The sequence below is a fragment of the Mercenaria mercenaria genome, chromosome 10 (assembly GCF_021730395.1).
Source record: "Mercenaria mercenaria strain notata chromosome 10, MADL_Memer_1, whole genome shotgun sequence".
Lineage (NCBI taxonomy): Eukaryota > Metazoa > Mollusca > Bivalvia > Venerida > Veneridae > Mercenaria > Mercenaria mercenaria.
Window position 1 is genome coordinate 24,859,216 of NC_069370.1, and position 20,802 is coordinate 24,880,017.

General features: G+C 37.1%; 1 protein-coding gene across 2 annotated transcripts in view; it reads left to right on the forward strand.

Moving 5' to 3' along the window:
* Window positions 1-20,802, forward strand: part of LOC123560873 (uncharacterized) — a 73,554-nt gene that overhangs the window by 19,775 nt on the left and 32,977 nt on the right. For both annotated transcript variants that reach the window (XM_053552539.1, XM_053552537.1), the window contains 3 exons: window positions 1,898-2,025; window positions 6,494-6,796; window positions 14,189-14,365. In XM_053552539.1, the coding sequence (XP_053408514.1) occupies window positions 1,959-2,025; window positions 6,494-6,796; window positions 14,189-14,365 (547 nt within the window). In that variant the 5' untranslated portion in view covers window positions 1,898-1,958. The remainder of the gene's footprint in view (window positions 1-1,897; window positions 2,026-6,493; window positions 6,797-14,188; window positions 14,366-20,802) is intronic.

The following is a 20,802-nucleotide window of genomic DNA, read 5'->3' on the forward strand; positions in this document are numbered from 1 at the left end:
CCCTTGGGTGAAAAGAGGCCCTGCCCTTGGGGTCCCAAGTTTTATATAGACTTATATAGGAAAAAGCTTTAAAAATCTTCTTGTCTGAAACCATACGACCTAGGCTTTTGATGTTTGGTATGATGCATTGTCTAGTAGTCCTCTACCAAAATTGTTCAAATTATGCCCCTGGGATTAAAAGAGGTCCCGCCCTGGGGTCACTTAGTTATTATGTGAGTTATATAGGAAAAATACTTTAAAAATCATCTGATCCTATTTCCAAGACTGTTTAATTTTAATTACCTGATGACCCCAAGTAATATGATGTCACTTGACTGTGACCTTAACCTACTGACCTACTTTCTTGTTTTTAGCTCACCTGTCACGAAGTGACAAGGTGAGCTATTGTGACCGCTTGATGTCCGTCGTCCGTCGTGCGTCAACAATTTGTAAAAAAATCTTCTTCTTGAAAACCACTGGGCAGAATTTCACCAAACTTCACAATTCTTAGGTGGCCTCCTTTCAAAATTGTTCAAAGAATTGAATTCCATGCAGAATTCTGGTTGCCATGGCAACCGAAAGGAAAAACTTAAAAAATCTTCTCCTCAAAAACCAGAAGCCCTAGAGCTTAGATATTTGGTGTGAAGCATTGCCTAATGGACCTGTACCAAATTTATTCAAATCATGACCCCGGGGTCAAAATTGACCCCGCCCCAGGGGTCACTTGATTTTACATAGGAAAATCTTAAAAAATCTTCTTCTCAAAAACCAGAAGCCCTAGAGCATAGATAATTGGTATGAAGCATTGCCTAGTGGACCTCTACCAACTATGTTCAAATCATGACCCCAGGATCAAAATTGACCCCCGCCCCAGGGGTCACTTGATTTTACATGGAAAATCTTAAAAAATCTTCTTCTCAAAAACCAGAAGCCCTAGAGCTTAGATACTTGACATGTAGCATTGCCTAGTGGACATCTACTAAAGTTGTTCAAATCATACCCCGGGGTCAAAATTGACCCCGCCCCAGGGGTCACTTGATTTTACATAGGAAAATCTTCAAATATTTTCTAAAAATAAACCAGAAAGCCAAGAGCTTAGATATTTGACATGTAGCATTGCCTAGTGGACCTCTACAAAATTTGTTCAAATCATGACCCCCGATCTTGACCCCGCCCCAGGTGTCAATTGATTTTACATAGGAAAATCTTCAAAATTTTTCTAGATATTTGACATGTAGCATTGCGTAGTGAACCTCTACAAAATTTATTCAAATCATGACCCCCGGGGTCAAGATTGACCCCGCCCCAGGGGTCACTTGATTTTACATAGGAAAATCTTCAAAAATTTTCTCAAAATAAACCAGAAGGCCTAGATCTTAGATATTTGACATGTAGCATTGCCTAGTAGACTTCTACAAAATTTATTCAAATCATGACCCCCGGGGTCAAATTGACCCCGCCCCATGGGGTTACTTGATTGTACATAGAAAAATCTTCAAAATTTTCTAAAAATAAACCAGAAGGCCTAGGTCTTAGATATTTGACATGTAGCATTGCCTAGTGGCCCTCTACAAAATTTGTTCAAATCTTGTTAAAATGTATATGCCTGTGTGCTCTATGTCAAAACTTGATCATATCATTTTGAGCAATGGTACTCAGGTGAGCGATACAGGGCCATCATGGCCCTCTTGTTTAAGATACAGCCTTGAAATTTGGATGACATGTACAGTTTTACACACCAATCTTAAAACTGACTTTCAGTTACCACGAATGTGACCTACTGACCTACCTTCTTAATATTTAAGCATCAGCTTGCCATTTGAAACATGTGGCTGATATTACTCAGGTGAGCGATCCAGGGTCATCATGACCCTCTTGTTAAACTTCTTAAGTATGAAAGACTTCCACTATTTTACAGGTACAGCTGAAAGTTGTTGACATGTGTTAAATAATCTGAGGGACTGATTTGCACTTCTATAATGGATTCCACTACAGCACAAGTACTGTTTACTCTTGGACTATACAGTGGTTTTTGCATGGCTACAGGTAAATTACATGCTTTTACAGGGCTTTTACTATTAAAATTTGATAATTGAAAATAAAGTTGTAGGATTTTTACACACTTTCATAATGGAAGCCAATTTAAAGGTGGTCAATCAAACTTTGGTATTGTTATGAATTTGTGTAAAGGTTTTACATCTGATCATTTGCACATATAATGTTCACAGAGAACTTCTGCATGCTAGATTTTTCATTTCAACTTTAGAACAACTTCACTAATACCTGCTTCCCCTTATATCTCCATAATGATGTCAGACATCAGAACAACTTCACTGATAACTGCACTTGCTGAGATCTTCATAATGATGACAGACATCTTTACTGAAGTCAGACATCTTTGACACTTCAGAACAACTTCACTGATAACTGCACTCCCTGAGATCTCCATAATGATGACAGACATCTTTGACAATTCAGACCAACTTCAATAGTATCTGCATTCGCTAAGATCTCCATAATGATGACAGACATCTTTGACAATTCAGACCAACTTCTCTAGTATCTGCACTCGCTGAGATCTCCGTAATGATGACAGACATCTTTGACACTTCAGAACAACTTCACTAATGTCTGCACTCATTGAGATCTCCATAATGATGACAGACAACTTTGACACTTCAGAACAACTTCACAAGTATCTGCACTCTCTGAGATCTCCATAATGATGACAGACATCTTGACACTTTAAAACAACTTCACTAATGTCTACACTCCTTAAGAACTCAATAATGATGACATACATCTTTGACACTTTAAAATAACTTCACTAATGTTTACACTCCTTGAGAACTCCATAATGATGACAGACATCTTTGACACTTCAGAGCAACTTCACTAATATCTGCACTCTCTGAGGTCTCCATAATGATGACAGACATCTTTGACACTTTAAAACAACTCCACTAATATCTGCACTCTCTGAGATCTCCATAATGATGACAGACATCTTTGACACTTTAAAACAACTTAACTAATATCTGCACTCGCTGAGATCTCCATAATGATGACAGACATTTTTAACACTTGAGAACAACTTCACTAATTTCTGCACTCCTTAAGATCTCCATAATGATGACAGACATTTTTGACACTTTGGAACAATTCACTTATAGATGCACTCTTTGAGATCTCCATAATGATGACAGACATCTTTGACACTTCAGAACAACTTCACTTACATCTGCACCTCCTGAGATCTCCATAATGATGACAGACATTTTTGACACTTTCGAACAACTTCATTAATTTATGCACCCACTGAGACCTCCATAATGATAGACATTTTTAGCTCACCTGTCACAAAGTGACAAGGTGAGCTTTTGTGATCGCGCGGTGTCCGTCGTCCGTGCGTCCGTAAACTTTTGCTTGTGACCACTTTAGAGGTCACATTTTTTGTGGGATCTTTATAAAAGTTGGTCAGAATGTTCATCTTGATGATATCTAGGTCAAGTTCGAAACTGGGTCACGTGCCGACAAAAACTAGGTCAGTAGGTCTAGAAATAGAAAAACCTTGTGACCTCTCTAGAGGCCATATATTTCACAAGATCTTCATGAAAATTGGTGAGAATGTTCATCTTGATGATGTCTAGGTCAAGTTCGAAACTGGGTCACGTGCCATGAAAAACAAGGTCAGTAGGTCTAAAAATAGAAAAACCTTGTGACCTCTCTAGAGGCCATATATTTCATGAGATCTTCATGAAACTTGGTCAGAAGGTTCACCTTGATGATATCTAGGTCAAGTTCGAAACTGGGTCACATGCCTTCAAAAACTAGGTCAGTAGGTCAGATAATAGAAAAACCTTGTGACCTCTCTAAAGGCCATATTTTTCATTGGATCTGTATGAAAGTTGGTCTGAATGTTCATCTTGATGATATCTAGGTCAAGTTTGAAACTGGGTCCCGTGCGGTCAAAAACTAGGTCAGTAGGTCTAAAAATAGAAAAACCTTGTGACCTCTCTAGAGGCCATATATTTCATGAGATCTTCATGAAAATTGGTCAGAATGTTCACCTTGATGATATCTAGGTCAAATTCGAAAGTGGGTCACGTGCCATCAAAAACTAGGTCAGTAGGTCAAATAATAGAAAAACCTTGTGACCTCTCTAGAGGCAATTTTTTTCATGGGATCTGTATGAAAGTTGGTCTGAATGTTCATCTTGATGATATCTAGGTCAAGTTCGAAACAGGGTCATGTGCGGTCAAAAACTAGGTCAGTAGGTCTAAAAATAGAAAAACCTTGTCACCTCTCTAGAGGCCATACTTGTGAATGGATCTCCATAAAAATTGGTCAGAATGTTCATCTTGATGATATCTAGGTCATGTTTGAAAGTGGGTCACGTGCCTTCAAAAAGTAGGTCATTAGGTCAAATAATGAAAAAATGTTGTGACCTCTCTAGAGGCCATATTTTTCATAGGATCTGTATGAAAGTCAGTCAGAATGTTCATCTTGATGATATATAGGTCAAGTTTGAAACTGGGTCAACTGCGATCAAAAACTAGGTCAGTAGGTCTTGAAATAGAAAAACCTTGTGACCTCTCTAGAGGCCATACCCTTGAATGGATCTTCATGTAAATTGGTCAGAATATTCACCTTGATGATATCTAGGTCAAGTTTGAAATGGGTCATGTGCCTTAAAAAACTAGGTCAGTAGGTCAAATAATAAAAAAACCTTGTGACCTCTCTAGAGGCCATACTTTTCATGGGATCTGTATGAAAGTTGGTCTGAATGTTCATCTTGATGATATCTAGGTCAAGTTTGAAATTGGGTCAACTGCAGTCAAAAACTAGGTCAGTAGGTCTAAAATAAGAAAAATCTTTTGACCTCTCTAGAGGCCATATTTTTCAATGGATTTTCATAAAAATGGATCTGAATGTTCACCTTGATGATATCTAGGTCAGTTTAGAAACTGGGTAATGTTCAATCAAAAACTAGGCCAGTAGGTATAAAAATAGAAAAACCTTGTGACCTCTCTAGAGGCCATATTTTTCATGAGATCTTCATGAAAATTAGTGAGATTGTTCACCTTGATGATATCTAGGGAAAGTTCAAAACAGGATCACGTACCCTCGAAAACTAGGTCAATAGGTCAAATAATAGAACAACCTTGTGACCTCTCTAGAGACCATATTTTTCAATGGATCTTCATGAAAACTGGTCAGCATTTTTATCTTGATAATATCTAGGTCAGATTCAAAACTGGGTCACATGAGCTCAAAAACTAGGTCACTATGTCAAATAATAGAAAAAACAACGTCATACTCAAAACTGGGTCATGTGGGAAGAGGTGAGCGATTCAGGACCATCATGGTCCTCTTGTTAACATTTCAGAACAAGTTCACTAATATCTGCACTCACTGAGACTTACATGATAACAGACATTTTTAGGCCACCGTCATCAGATGGTGGGCTATTCAAATCACTCTGCGTCCGTGGTCCGTCTATCCGTTAACAATTTCTCAATATCGCATCTCCTCAGAAACTACTGGGGGGCGGGGAATTTGACCAAACTTTGTCAGAATGATGTATTGATAGCCTAGTTGTGTCCTTCTGAAAATCAGACTGGTTCAACAATTTTTGAGTGAGTTATGGCCCTTTGTTTATTTTTATGATTTACATAGATTTATATAGGGAAAAACTTTGAAAATCTTCTTGTCCAAAACCACAGAGCCTAGGGCTTTGATATTTGGTATGAAGTATCATCTAGTGGTCCTCTACCAAGATGATTCAAATTATTTCCCTTGGGTCAAATATGGCCCCGCTCTGGGGGTCATATGGTTTACATAGACTTATGTAGGGAAAAACTTTGAAAATTTTCTTGTCCAAACCACAAAGCCTAGGGCTTTGATATTTGTAATGTAGCATCATCTAGTGGTTCTCTACCAAATTTGTTCAAATTATCCCCCTAGGATCAAAGATCGCCCCGCCCCGGGGGTCACATGGTTTGTATAGACTTATATAGGGAAAAGCTCTTAAAATCTTCTTGTCAATAACCTACAACATTTAAATTTGGACCACATGTATAGTTTTGAGTGGCAAGATGAACCTTGACATGAGTTGACCTTGATTTTGACCTAGTGACCTACTTTCACAATTCTGTAGCTACAGCCTTCAAATTTGGACCACATGCATAGATTTGTGCACCGGAAAAAACTTTGGCCAGCTGAGAGCTGCATAATGGTAACAGACATCTTTGACAACTTCAGAACAACTTCACTAATGTGTACACTGACTGAGATTTCCATAATAATTGCAGACATTTTTGACATTTTATAGAACAGCTTCACTAATGTGTACACTCCTTGAGATCTCCAGTGCTAAAAACTGTTTTCTTAATTTGAAATTTAGCTTTTAAATTGTTGTATTTTATGTGGAGAGCATAATATATTTTTCAGGCAATGATTGTTAAAGATATTCATTTGAATTGTGAAGTTTATCATGTATGGTACATTTCAGATGACATGCAAGGATATTTTAAGCCAACAGATTGTGTGAAGAAGGAGGGAGATGATGTACAGTTTGAGTGTAGGTCTCCTGCAGGCTATACAAGTTTGAACTATCTCAACATCGCATTTTTTGCTGAACATAATGGAGTTCTGAAATTTACAAGGAGTGGTCCTGATAAACAAAAAGGGAACTTCACAAGTAGAGTGTTCAACATACCAGATGTGACTAAGCAGGATGCAGGGAACTATACCTGTCATATAACAGGAAATGGTAGAGATGTTACTGTCAGCACACAGCTTTTTGTTGTTGAAGGTAAAATGTTGGTTAAAGAAAACATGATTCTATATCACATTGCTTCATGCTGACTCTTGATTTGCATAAAAAATTGTAACAGTTACAAAAGTCCACTGCCTAGTGACATTTTTAGCTCACCTAAACTAAAGGTTCTAGGTGAGCTATTAGTATAATTAGCTCTCAGTCCATTTTTAGCTTGACTGTTCGAAGAATAGGGGAGCTATCCTACTCGCCCCGGCGTCGGCGTGAGCGTGAGCGTGGGCGTCACACAAATGTTAAAGTTTGCGTACCACCCCAAATATTTTCAAAGTCCATTGACATATTGCTTTCATATTTTGCATACTTGTTTACCATCATGACCCCAGTCAGTAAAAAGGAGGAGGCAACTCTATCAAGCATTTTGACTGAATTATGGCCCCTTTTTGACTTAGGATAAATGTTAAAGTTTGCGTATCACCCCAAATATTTTCAAAGTCCATTGACATATTGCTTTCATATTTTACATACTTGTTTACCATCATGACCCCAGTCTGTAAAAAGGAGGAGGCAACTCTATCAAGCATTTTGACAGAATTATGGCCCCTTTTCGACTTAGGATAAATGTTAAAGTTTGCGTACTACCCCAAATATTTTCAAAGTCCTTTGAGATATTGCTTTGATATTTTACATACTTGTTTACCATCATGACCCCAGTCTGTAAAAAGGAGGAGGCAACTCTATCAAGCATTTTGAATGAATGATGGCCCCTTTTCGGCTTAGAATATGCTTATTGTAATGTTAAAGTTTTACTCATTGCTTATATTATACTATCAAGCACTGAGAATAGTCGAGCGCACTGTCCACTGACAGCTCTTGTTATACACTGCTACAACTAAAAATAGAAATACCTTTACAGGACTTCTTCTCATGAACTGCTTGACTTATCTTCACCAAACTTAGTCTCTATCATCTCTATATGGACCTCTTTCAAATTTGATAAAATGAGGAGCCTTAGTCCCATTTCGGGAACAGCATAGCTGAATTAGGAATACCTTTAAATGATCTTCTCATGAACTGCTTGATGGATCTTCATGAAACTTTGTGACATAATTTTGAAGTCCTCTCAAATTTGTTCAAATGGATGCACTTGGCTCTTTTTTTAGGGACTGCTAGAGCTAGAAATGGAAAAAGCTTGAAGCTTCATGGGATATTTGGCCCTTCTAGGGGCTGCTAGAGCTAAAAATAGGAATGCCTTTGTAAGACCCTCTTCCAGGTTTGTTCAAATTGGGATGTTTGGTCCCTGTAGAGCGCTACTAGAGCTAAAAATAGAAAAATCTTAAGTTAAAATTAGAAAAAAATAACCTTGTATCATAATAATAATAATAATAATAATAATAACTTTATTTTAAGAAGGTGACATATTAAGAGTACATAGTATACATACAACTTATTTCCAATATGGCCTTCTACATAAATGTTAAAACACAGTATCTACAACAATAATAGTATCAGTAGCACAATTTTAACGACAAACACACTTTAAAAACAAACTCGATTTGAAATGATTTTACCAGGAGAATAAATCAGTGTAATTCATTTTGCATACATGTACATTCATCCATCAATATCATAAAGTTTAAAAGCTACCCTATAATAATGGTTATCTGTATTAAGTAGCTCAGCACAAACATTCACTATAATTGATTTGTCCAATGTAAGACACAGATGGCTGGCTCAGATTCAAGGTCACACTTGGAGGTATAAGACTTGTAATTATCAGCTCGACTATTCGAAGAATAGTCTAGCTATTCTACTCACCCTGGCGTCGGCGTCGGCGTCGGCGTCACACCTTGGTTAAGTTTTTGCATGCAAGTACATACAGCTATCATTTAAAGGCATATAGCTTTGAAACTTATTTATTCTTTTTCTAGGTCAATTACCAACCTCTCTGGGTCAAGTCCCATAACTCTGACATGTATTTTGAGCAAATTATGCCCCCTTTTGGACTTAGAAAATTTTGGTTAAAGTTTTACATGCAAGTTACTATCTCCAAAACTAATGCAGATATTGAATTGAAACTTCACATGTGTCTTCGGGGTTATAAAACTAGTTGATAGCACCAAGTCCCATAACTCTGACCTTCATTTTGGCCAAATTATGCCCCCTTTTGGACTTAGAAAATTCTGGTTAAAGTTTTGCGTGCAAGTACATACAGCTATTACCAAAAGGCATATAGATTTGAAACTTATTTTTTCTTTTTCTAGATCAATTACCTACCTCACTGGGTCAAGTCCCATAACTCTGACATGTATTTTGAGCAAATTATGCCCCCTTTTGGACTTAGAAAATTCTGGTTAAAGTTTTACATGCAAGTTACTATCTCCAAAACTAATGCAGATATTGAATTGAAACTTCACATGTGTCTTCGGGGTTATAAAACTAGTTGATAGCACCAAGTCCCATAACTCTGACCTTCATTTTGGCCAAATTATGCCCCCTTTTGGACTTAGAAAATTCTGGTTAAAGTTTTGCGTGCAAGTACATACAGCTATTACTAAAAGGCATATAGATTTGAAACTTATTTTTTCTTTTTCTAGATCAATTACCTACCTCACTGGGTCAAGCCCCATAACTCTGACATGTATTTTGGCCAAATTATGCCCCCTTTTGGACTTAGAAAATTCTGGTTAAAGTTTTGCGTGCAAGTACATACAGCTATTACTAAAAGGCATATAGATTTGAAACTTACTTTTTCTTTTTCTAGGTCAATTACCTACCTCACTGGGTCAAGTCCCATAACTCTGACACGTATTTTGGGCAAATTATACCCCCTTTTGGACTTAGAAAATTCTGGTTAAAGTTTTACATGCAAGTAACTATCTCCAAAACTACTACAGATATTAAATTGAAACTTCACATGTGTCTTCGGGGTTATAAAACTAGTTGATAGCACCAAGTCCTATAACTCTGACATGTATTTTGGGCAAATTATGCCCCCTTTTGGACTTAGAAAATCCTGGTTAAAGTTTTGCGTGCAAGTACATACAGCTATTACCAAAAGGCATATAGCTTTGAAACTTATTTATTCTTTTTCAAGGTCAATTACCAACCTCACTGGGTCAAGTTCCATAACTCTTAACATGTATTTTGAGCAAATTGTGCCCCCCTTTTGGACTTAGAAAATTCTGGTTAAAGTTTAACATGCAAGTTATTATCCCCAAAACTAATGCAGATATTGAATTGAAACTTAACATGTTTCTTCGGGGTTATAAAACTAGTTGATAACATCAAGTCCCATAACTCTGATATGTATTTTGGTCAAATTATGTCCCCTTTCGAACTTAAAACTCTTTTGATATTTAACATTTTGGGTAATAATTTCCTGCTTCTGTGACAATATTTCGAATAGTCGAGCTTGGCTGTCTTACGGACAGCTCTTGTTTTTGTCTGGTCTTTAATTTTTAGTTCAAGGTGAGCTTTTGTGATAGCCCTGTATCCGTCATCCGTCCGTCGTCAACAATTTTACTGTTAACACTCTAGAGGCCACAATTTTGGCCCAATCTTAATGAAACTTGGTCATAATGTTACCCTCAATAAAATCTTGGAAAAATTTGATATTGGGTCATCTGGGGTTAAAAACTTGGTCACTAGGTCAGATCAAAGGAAAAGCTTGTAAACACTCTAGAGGTCACAACTTTGTCCTAAATTTAATGAAACTTGGTCAGAATGTTACCCTCAATAAAATCTTGGACGAGTTCAATACTGGGTCATCTGAGGTCAAAAACTAGGTCACCAGGTTAAATCAAAGGAAAAGCTTGTTAACACTTTAGAGGTCACAATTTTGGCCCAATCTTAATGAAACTTGGTCAGAATGTTACCCGCAATAAAATCATGGATGAATTCGATATTGAGTCATCTGGGGTAAAACTCCTTGAATTTCAAGCTGCTAGATGAAAAGTGCTTGAATTTGCAAAAACCTCCTTAAAACTCCTTGAATTCGTTACTTGCCTTGAAAACTGCTTGAAAAGTGCTTGATTTTATGATAAAAGTCCTTGAAGTTCCTTCTTCAGAAATTTTGGTCAGCTTAATAAAAATAGATCGTAAAAGACGCTTTGTTATATGTACGCATCGCCATGTTTTATGTCTACATAACCTATGTGTACCGTACGATACGGGTTTTAAATAGACTGAGACTAGGAAAATTACGACGTGTAAAAATTACGGACACCATTTCCGTTACAGATATTGAAGAAAATGTCGTGTATTTTCAACAAAAAGCGGCTTGTATCCTATCCATGGCTGGTCGAGCACGAAAACAAACTGAAAGCCATGTGCAAATATTGTAACAAAGTTATTGACATTAGTTCAATGGGTGAATCGGCGCTGAAATCGCACGTCAAGTCTGAGAAGCACAAGAAAAATGTACCAGATCGAAGGTCACCCACAGCCACTCTTGATGTGTTTACTATTCCACCTTCGCCCCCAGCAGCCAGAGGCACCTAAAACTTGATCTTATATGACATGATAAGTCGCTGTTGATGTAAGAAGTGTTGATCAATTGTTTGCCAGTCATTTTGTGTGTGATAAAGTGTTGATCAATTGCAAATTGGAACTTTATAGAAAAACTTATATCACGTGATAGTCATTTTGGATGTAAGAAGTGTTCACCAATTGTAAGCCAGTCATTTCCTGTGTAATAAGTGCTTGTTGAGTCGGCTAAAGGCTGAAAGCCTTTTGACGAGTCCTTGCTGTTCAGCGATTCTCTAAATGGACCAAATAACACGTGAAGGGATGTAGTTCCATTAGATTTCTCAAACTTCAAACAGTTCACTGCATGAATGAAGTTAAGTTGTGTCAATTCCCTTAGCTATGACCAATATACGATGTAATCTGTCTTATTTATGACTTGTAATTGTGCAATACTCGAATGTAACTCATTAAGCATAAATGTGCATTTTAAGAATTGCGCAGGCTTACAAAGCTTTGGTAACATCCAGCGAAAGACAAAAAATAGTTCCACAGGGCTCCAGATAAGATGCGTATTAGCGTAAATTACGTATAGAAATAATGCAAATACGCATGTCTAATAATTTCTAAGCGTATAAAACGTATATAAAATTACAGAAACGCACACAATGCTTTTTTAAAAACAAAATCTGCATCGTCTGGATGCGTTAGGTAACATAGCCGATCAGCCTTAATTCTCCCACATTGAACGTAAACACGCATTGTATGATTTCTATAAACTTTGCGTGGGTTGAATTTTGCAGTCAGTAAACTGATAAATTATCGGAAATAGAAGCTCTTACTGGTTTGTTTAGTTACTACTGATATTAAAAATGATTTTAATTTTTATTTTTCGAGAAATAAACAAATCGGCGAAACATTAAATTGTATTTTCTTGTAGTTTTTGAAATCGAAAGTAGATCGTCTATGTTTGGCTGCTTTCTCGAAACGAAGCAACTTTTTTATGAAAAGATTTAAATAAGAGGTAATTTAACCGTAAACTTCAATGTCAGATGCTGCCAATTGCTGCTAAATGTCTTCGTATCATCACAATTTGTAAAATATATTGTTGAAACTGGAGAAAAGTGTAATCGTATCCGGATATAATATTTTGGGTAAATATCGAGCTGTGTTATGAAATTTTAAGAAAAAAACTAAAAACAAACTGAAACTGGTAGACTATACTGTCAGTACATCAATCATTAGCCGACTCAGGCCCTTCAGGCCTTTGATTCAATTTTTTGCTTATCCTTGAAAACGTAATAAAAGTCCTTGAAAACTCCTTGAAAACCCCTTGAATTTTTTGTCAGTCTGGCTGTATGAACCCTGTCAACAGGTCAAATAAAAGGGAAAGCTTGTTAACACTCTAGAAGTCACAATTTTGGCCCAGTCTTTATGAAACTTGGTCAGAATGTTACCCTAAATAAAATCTTGGATGAGTTCGATATTGGGTCATCTGGGATAAAAAACTAGGTCACAAGGTCAAAACAAAGGAAAAGCTTGTTAACACTGTAGGGGTCACATTATGACTGTATCTTCATGAAACTTGGTCAGAATGTTGATCTTAATGATCTCAAGGTCCAGTTTGAATCTGGATCATGTATAGTGAAAAAATAGGTCACCAGGTCAAATCAAAGGAAAAGCTTGTTAACACGCAAGAGGCCACATTTATGACCATATCTTAATGAAACGTGGTCAGAATGTTAATCTTGATGATCTTTAGGTCAATAAGTCAGGTGAGCGATACAGGGCCTTCATGGACCTCTTGTTTTGTGCATTGATGTATATTCAAATAGCTTTACATATTCACCATTACAAGACAATGTGCTGTGTGCAATATCACGACACATCTTTGAATGGTCAAGGTCACAGACATCCAGTTTAACTTTCTTCCATTGTTGGTACATGAAATTACTTTTATGTGATAAAGTACAATACATGTGATTTTCTTTAATTTTCCCACTAATTGAAAAATGAAATTATATTTAAAATTAGATGATTGGTATTGATAAATATGAAAAAGCTGTTAATAATTGTAGATTTCTAGATTGCAAACCAAGCATAAGTTATAAATTATTTGTATATATAGGTAAATGCAGCATTGTACCTCTGATTCATATGGGGAAGTTGGCAGTTACTTGCAAAGAACAGGTTTGTACTGGTACAGAATCCAGGAACACTAGTTAGATTAACTGCCTGCCATTACATTACTGAAATACTGCTGAAAAACAGCGTTAACCCCAAAACAAACAAATAGTTATTCTGTACAGCTCTATGCAATGACCAGCACTGGTATGAAATTTCTTTAGTGTTGCATGTCATTTGTGTAATAATTACTTCTCCTTAAGTGGTCTCTGGACCCAAAACTCTTCATGAATAATATAATATATATAATAAATGAACTACTTTATATAATAATGATTGATAGAAATTTTTCTTACATCAAAGAAGATGTTGTTTCGGCATGAATATGTTTTGTGAAAAATGTCCATGGGTGGGGGTGGTTGAAAACTCTGTTACAATTTCTAATGTAGTTTCTTTTGTTGCTTGATATTGTCTCTAAGTATCATGTCATCAGCCCCCACTCTGCTCTTGTTACCCCCAACTCTTCTTTACCCCCATTCTGAAACTAAATTTTTTTAAACTTTTTCTTGATACTGTGTCATAGTAACCTGTGTCATCATCCCTTTAGATGCCCCCCCCCCCCCCCCCCCCCCCCCCACACACACACACAATACCTGCCTATATTTGTTTCACTTATTAAAAGCTTTAACAATTTTATTGTCAGTGTGATACTAGCACTTCAAAATAATTTCTCAGTTATTTTCCATTTTGACCATCTACAAAAAACATTTTAGCAAACTGAAACTGAGGTGGACAACCATGATGACCCTATTTTGAAAGATATTAACATGCCTTTTGCAGCTGAGGAGCAAACCACCTTTGTCAGGAAGGGAGAGGATTTCAGACTGGATTGTCTAAGTGCTGGGGATCATGGATTTCTTCCTGTTGTTGACTGGTTTGTCAGTGGAAGTCAAGTGGGTATGGACCCAGAAAGTGCAATGTATACATCAGAGTCATCATTGTATGTTGCACATGCAGGTAGGCAGAACTTGCACAAACTGGTCACATTTGTGGTATATTATATTTTTAGCATTGATTGAATACATATTTATTATATATTTTAATGCCCTTAAAAAAGTGAAGCATTAAATTATTTCAGTGTCCATGCAACCATGTAAAATCTTCAGTATTTTTTTTAGCACACCCAGCCCGCAAGCCGTCATTTTTAGCTCACCTGTCACAAAGTGACAAGGTGAGATTTTGTGATCGCGCGGTGTCCGTCGTCAGTCCGTGCGTGCATGCGTCCGTCTGTCCGTAAACTTTTGCTTGTGACCAGTCTAGAGGTCACATTTTTCATGGGATCTTTATGAAAGTTGGTCAGAATATTCATCTTGATGATATCTAGGTCAAGTTCGAAACTGGGTCACGTGCCTTCAAAAACTAGGTCAGTAGGTCTAAAAATAGAAAAACCTTGTGACCTCTCTAGAGGCCATATATTTCACAATATCTTCATGAAAATTGGTCAGAACGTTCACCTTGATGATATCTAGGTCAAGTTTGAAACTGGGTCATGTGCCATCTAAAACTAGGCCAGTAGGTCAAATAATAGAAAAACCTTGTGACCTCTCTAAAGGCCATATTTTTCATGGGATCTGTATGAAAGTTGGTCTGAATGTTCATCTTGATGATATCTAGGTCAAGTTCGAAACTGGGTCACGTGCGGTCAAAAACTAGGTCAGTAGTTCTAAAAATAGAAAAACCTTGTGACCTCTCTAGAGGCCATATATTTCATGAGATCTTCATGAAATTTGGTCAGAATGTTCACCTTGATGATATCTAGGTCAAGTTCGAAAGTGGGTCACGTGCCTTCAAAAACTAGGTCAGTAGGTCAAATAATAGAAAAACCTTGTGACCTCTCTAGAGGCCATAATTTTCATGGGATCTGTATGAAAGTTGGTCTGAATTTTCATCTTGATGATCTCTAGGTCAAGTTCGAAAGTGGGTCACGTGCCGCCAAAAACTAGGTCAGTAGGTCAAATAATAGAAAAACCTTGTGACCTCTCTAAAGGCCATATTTTTTATGGGATCTGTATGAAAATTGTTCTGAATGTTTATCTTGATGATATCTAGGTCAAGTTCGAAACAGGGTCATGTGCGATCAAAAACTAGGTCAGTAGGTCTAAAAATAGAAAAACCTTGTCACCTCTCTAGAGGCCATACTTGTGAATGGATCTCCATAAAAATTGGTCAGAATGTTCACCTTGATGATATCTAGGTCAAGTTTGAAACTGGGTCACATGCCTTACAAAACTAGGTCAGTAGGTCAAATAATAAAAAAACCTTGTGACCTCTCTAGAGGCCATACTTTTCATGGGATCTGTATGAAAATTGGTCTGAATGTTCATCTTGATGATATCTAGGTCAAATTTGAAACTGGATCAACTGCAGTCAAAAACTAGGTCAGTAGGTCTAAAATTATTAAAATCTTTTGACCTCTCTAGAGGCCGTATTTTTCAATGGATCTTCATGAAAATTGATCTGAATTTTCACCTTGATGATATCTAGATAAAGTTCAAAACAGGGTCACGTACCTTCGAAAACTAGGTCAATAGGTCAAAGAATAGAAAAACATTGTGACCTCTCTAGAGAACATATTTTTCAGTGGATCTTCATGAAAATTGGTCAGAATTTTTATCTTGATAATATCTAGGTCAAGTTCAAAACTGGGTCACATGAGCTCAAAAACTAGGTCACTATGTCAAATAATAGAAAAAACGACGTCATACTCAAAACTGGGTCATGTGGGAAGAGGTGAGCGATTCAGGACCATCATGGTCCTCTTGTTGTTGAACCCACTGGCGGCGAGCTCTACATAGTTGTAGTGTGTCCGTCCAAGTTGTAACTTATCCATTTATCAAGGGGTTCCTAAATAACTTGGCACATATGTTTGCCTTAATGACATGGTGTGTCACATGCAAGAACCAGATTGGTACCTTAAAGCTCAAGGTCATACTTTGAGGTCAAAGGTCAAAACTTAGTGTTGTTTTGCTTGTCCGGGCTGTAACTCAGCCATGGATTGAGAGATTCTTAAATACTTTGGCACAGATGTTTGCCTGGATAAGATGATGTGTTATGTGCAACTGGTAGCTTAAAGGTCAAGGTCATACTTAGAGGTCAAAGGTCATATCCTTTTCCAGGCTATCAGGCGTAAGTTGTTGAAAGGTGAAGGTCACACTTAGGGGTCAAAGGTCAAAAGTTGATGCAATTTCTCTTGTTTGGGCTTTAACTTAGCCATGGATGGAGATGTTCTTAAATAACTTGGCAGAAATGATTGCTGCTGTGGCCACCAAGACTTTAAAGCATTCTTTTAATAGTATCATAAATATTAGTCCTTTTGACAGCTGGCAGGCTCGACATGTTGCCCGTGGGCATCTAGTTTTGGCATTTTTAATATATCATTTGGTTCTTTTCATGAACCACTTGATGGTTCTTCAACTAATTTGTGAGAAACCTTTTTAATTTTATGAATTTTTCCCTGCTTTATACAAAACTGTCAGACTGAATTTAGGGGGCAAGTAGAGCTAAAAATAGAGAAACCCTTGAAATGCTGTTTTATAACTGCTGTTTTTCAAAACATGGTCAGAAGCAACTTAGCATGGGCCTTTCTAAAGTTGATCAGTTGTTATAGAAGATGATTATTTACACTAGAAAGCACATTTTTGGTTTGTATTCTTCTCCATTTAGAACTTCTTGAGCTTGTCTAAATATTTATGTCCTCTTTACTTGAATATTAAGAGTTATAGATTTTAAGCTTTGTATGCTTTTTATTATCATAAGGCAAGTGTATTTGCCAAGGACCATAACTTTGACTTACAATTTATCAGAGTTGTGGCCCTTTATTTTCTTAAGAAATTGGAAATTATGAGCATAATACAGTAATTACAGCATTGTTTAGCACATTCATTATTTTGTCCATCCAGATTTTATGTCTGGTCAGTAACTTTCTAATGCATGGATGGATTTTAAAATAACATTATACAAATGATCAGCATGATCTTTTATATATGCCTGTTTTAAAAAAACGGGATGTATTATGGGAATGCCCCTGGCGGGCGGGCGGCGACCACAGACTTTGTCCAGAGCATATCTTCTTCATGCATGGAGGGATTTTGATGAAACTTGGCACAGTTGTTCACCATCATGAAACGGAGTGTCATGTGCAAGAACTAGGTCCCTAGGTCTAAGGTCAAGGTCACACTTTGAGGTCAAAGGTCAAATTCAAGAATGACTGTCCGGAGCATTTCTTCTTCATGCATGGAAGGATTTTGATGAAACTTGGCACAATTGTTCACCATCATGAGACGGAGTGTCATGCGCAAGAACCAGGTCCCTTGGTCTAAGGTCAAGGTCACACTTAGAGATCAAAGGTCAAATTCAAGAATGACTTTGTCCGGTGCATATCTTCTTCATGCATGGAGGGATTTTGATGTACCTTGGCACAATTGTTCACCATCATGAGACGGAATGTCTTGCGCAAGAACCAGGTCCCTAGGACTAAGGTCAAGGTCACACTTAGAGGTCAAAGGATACAAGAATGAAAACTTTGTCCGGAGCATTTCTTCTTCATGCATGGAGGGATTTTGATATAACTTGGCACAAATGTTCACCACCACGAGATGGAGTGTCTTGCGCAAGAACCAGGTCCCTAGGTCTAAGGTCAAGGTCACACTTAGAGGCCAAAGGTCAGATACAAGAATGACTTTGTCCGAAGCATTTCTTCTTCATGCATGGAGGGATTTTGATGAAACTTGGCACAATTGTACACCATCATGAGACAGAGTGTCATGCACTGGTCCCTTCTTTAGAATTACTTCCCTTTGTTGTTACTATAAATAGCTTATATTGCAACTTTTTCATTACTAGTCGTAGGGAAAAATCGAGACCACTTTTCTGTAGTACAACATGCATATTACATCCAATGTTGAGGTGTATTTTGACCTATCTCTACAGGGTAAGGAATTTTGTGTGGACTTGAAAAAAATTTTTGGATTTTTTTTTTTTTTTTTTTTTTTTTTTTTTTTTTTTCTTATTTAAGATTAACTTCTCTTAGTTGTTACTATAAATAACCTATACTGTAACTTTTTTATAATTGACCGTAGGAAAAAACTACTTGGTAAGGAGTTTTTTTGTGGACATAGAAAAACAAAAGAATTACAATAATTACTAAACAACCACAAAGTTAAGATTCCATTTGCAAACACAGCTGCTATTTGCTAATTTGCTGCGACAGGGGTATATTGTGACATTCTTGCACTCTTGTTTAATCATAACTCTACCTTTATTTCTTTTTTAGTATATACTTTTAACAAATTTTCTTGTCCAGTTCATAACTCAGAAATGGCTGCATGGAATTTATGAAAATTGCATACAATGATGGAGGACATTTATAAGATGTGCAGTAGGGCTGGGACGATTTCAAAATTTTGAAACCAGTTAATCATTTGAAATCAAATCGAACCGGTTAATCGGCAGCCATATTGAAAATGCTGTTTTCTTTCCTAACGACTGTATCAAGGTATTTCTAGTAGCTGACTTCATTAGAACTTACGGACTTTATCGATTGCAAGCAATGTGACAATCAATAAGTCATATTTTGGTGTATTTTATTTTAGATATATCACGAGAGGCAAATCCGAGACTATTGATTATAATCAGTTCATGTGTTTTAGCAGAAGTATTACTGTGGATCTGTGTGCTGGTCTAAAAATATATAAAGATAAAGTACGACTTGTGATGTTTACTGATTGATAGCGATTAACGGTTTTGCAAAATTGAAACCGGTTTCAAGAATCTTTCTTGTTTGCTAATGGATCAGTTTTCTCTAGGGAGTGACTCAGGTCCAACATGGTTCTCTTATTGTCATCTTGTTATTATATGGCATATACAGGGTTAGGCAAGAATTATTTGTATGGATAATTTATAAAACTTTGAAAAACTGAAAAGACAAGCCCCCACCTCCCCCCACCCAAAAAAAAAAAGATTTGTTTTTAGCTCACCTGTCACAAAGTGACAAGGTGAGCTTTTGTGATCGTGCGGTGTCCGTCGTCCGTGTGTGCGTGGGTCCGTGAACTTTTGCTTGTGACCACTCTAGAGGTCACATTTTTCATGGGATCTTTATGAAAGTTGGTCAGAATGTTCATCTTGATGATATCTAGGTCAAGTTTGAAACTGGGTCACGTGCCTTCAAAAAGTAGGTCAGTAGGTATAAAAATAGAAAAACCTTGTGACCTCTCTAGAGGCCATATATTTGACAAGATCTGCATGAAAATTGGTCAGAACGTTCAACTTGATGATATCTAGGTCAAGTTCGAAACTGGGTCACGTGCCTTCAAAAACTAGGTCAGTAGGTCTTAAAATAGAAAAACCTTGTGACCTCTCTAGAGGCCATATATTTCACAAGATCTTCATGAAAGTTGGTCAGAACGTTCACCTTGATGATATCTGGGTCAAGTTCGAAACTGGGTCACGTGTCTTCAAAAACTAGGTCAGTAGGTCTAAAAATAGAAAAACCTTGTGACCTCTCTAGAGGCCATATATTTCACAAGATCTTCATGAAAATTGGTCAGAACGTTCACCTTGATGATATCTAGGTCAAGTTCGAAACTGGGTCACGTGCCATCAAAATCTAGGTCAGTAGGTCAAATAATAGAAAAACCTTGTGACCTCTCTAAAGGCCATATTTTTCATGGGATTTGTATGAAAGTTGGTCTGAATGTTCATCTTGATGATATCTAGGTCAAGTACGAAACTGGGTCACGTGCATTCAAAAACTAGGTCAGTAGGTCTAAAAATAGAAAAACCTTGTGACCTCTCTAGAGGCCATATATTTCACAAGATTTTCATGAAAATTGGTCAGAATGTGCACCTTGATGATATCTAGATCAGGTTCGAAACTGGTTCACATGCCATCAAAATCTAGGTCAGTAGGTCAAATAATAGAAAAACCTTGTGACCTCTCTAAAGGCCATATTTTTCATGGGATCTGTATGAAAGTTGGTCTGAATGTTCATCTTGATGATATCTAGGTCAAGTTCGAAACTGGGTCACATGCGGTCAAAAACTAGGTCAGTAGGTCTAAAAATAGAAAAACCTTGTGACCTCTCTAGAGGCCAAATATTTCATGAGATGTTCATGAAAATTGGTCAGAATGTTCACCTTGATGATGTCAAGGTCAAGTTCGAAAGTGGGTCACATGCCATCAAAAACTAGGTCAGTAGGTCAAATAATAGAAAAACCTTGTGACCTCTCTAGAGGCCATATTTTTCATGGGATCTGTATGAAAGTTGGTCTGAATGTTCATCTTGATGATATCTAGATCAAGTTTGAAAGTGGGTCACGTGTCTTCAAAAACTAGGTCAGTAGGTCAAATAATAGAAAAAACCTTGTGACCTCTCTAGAGGCCATATTTTTCATGG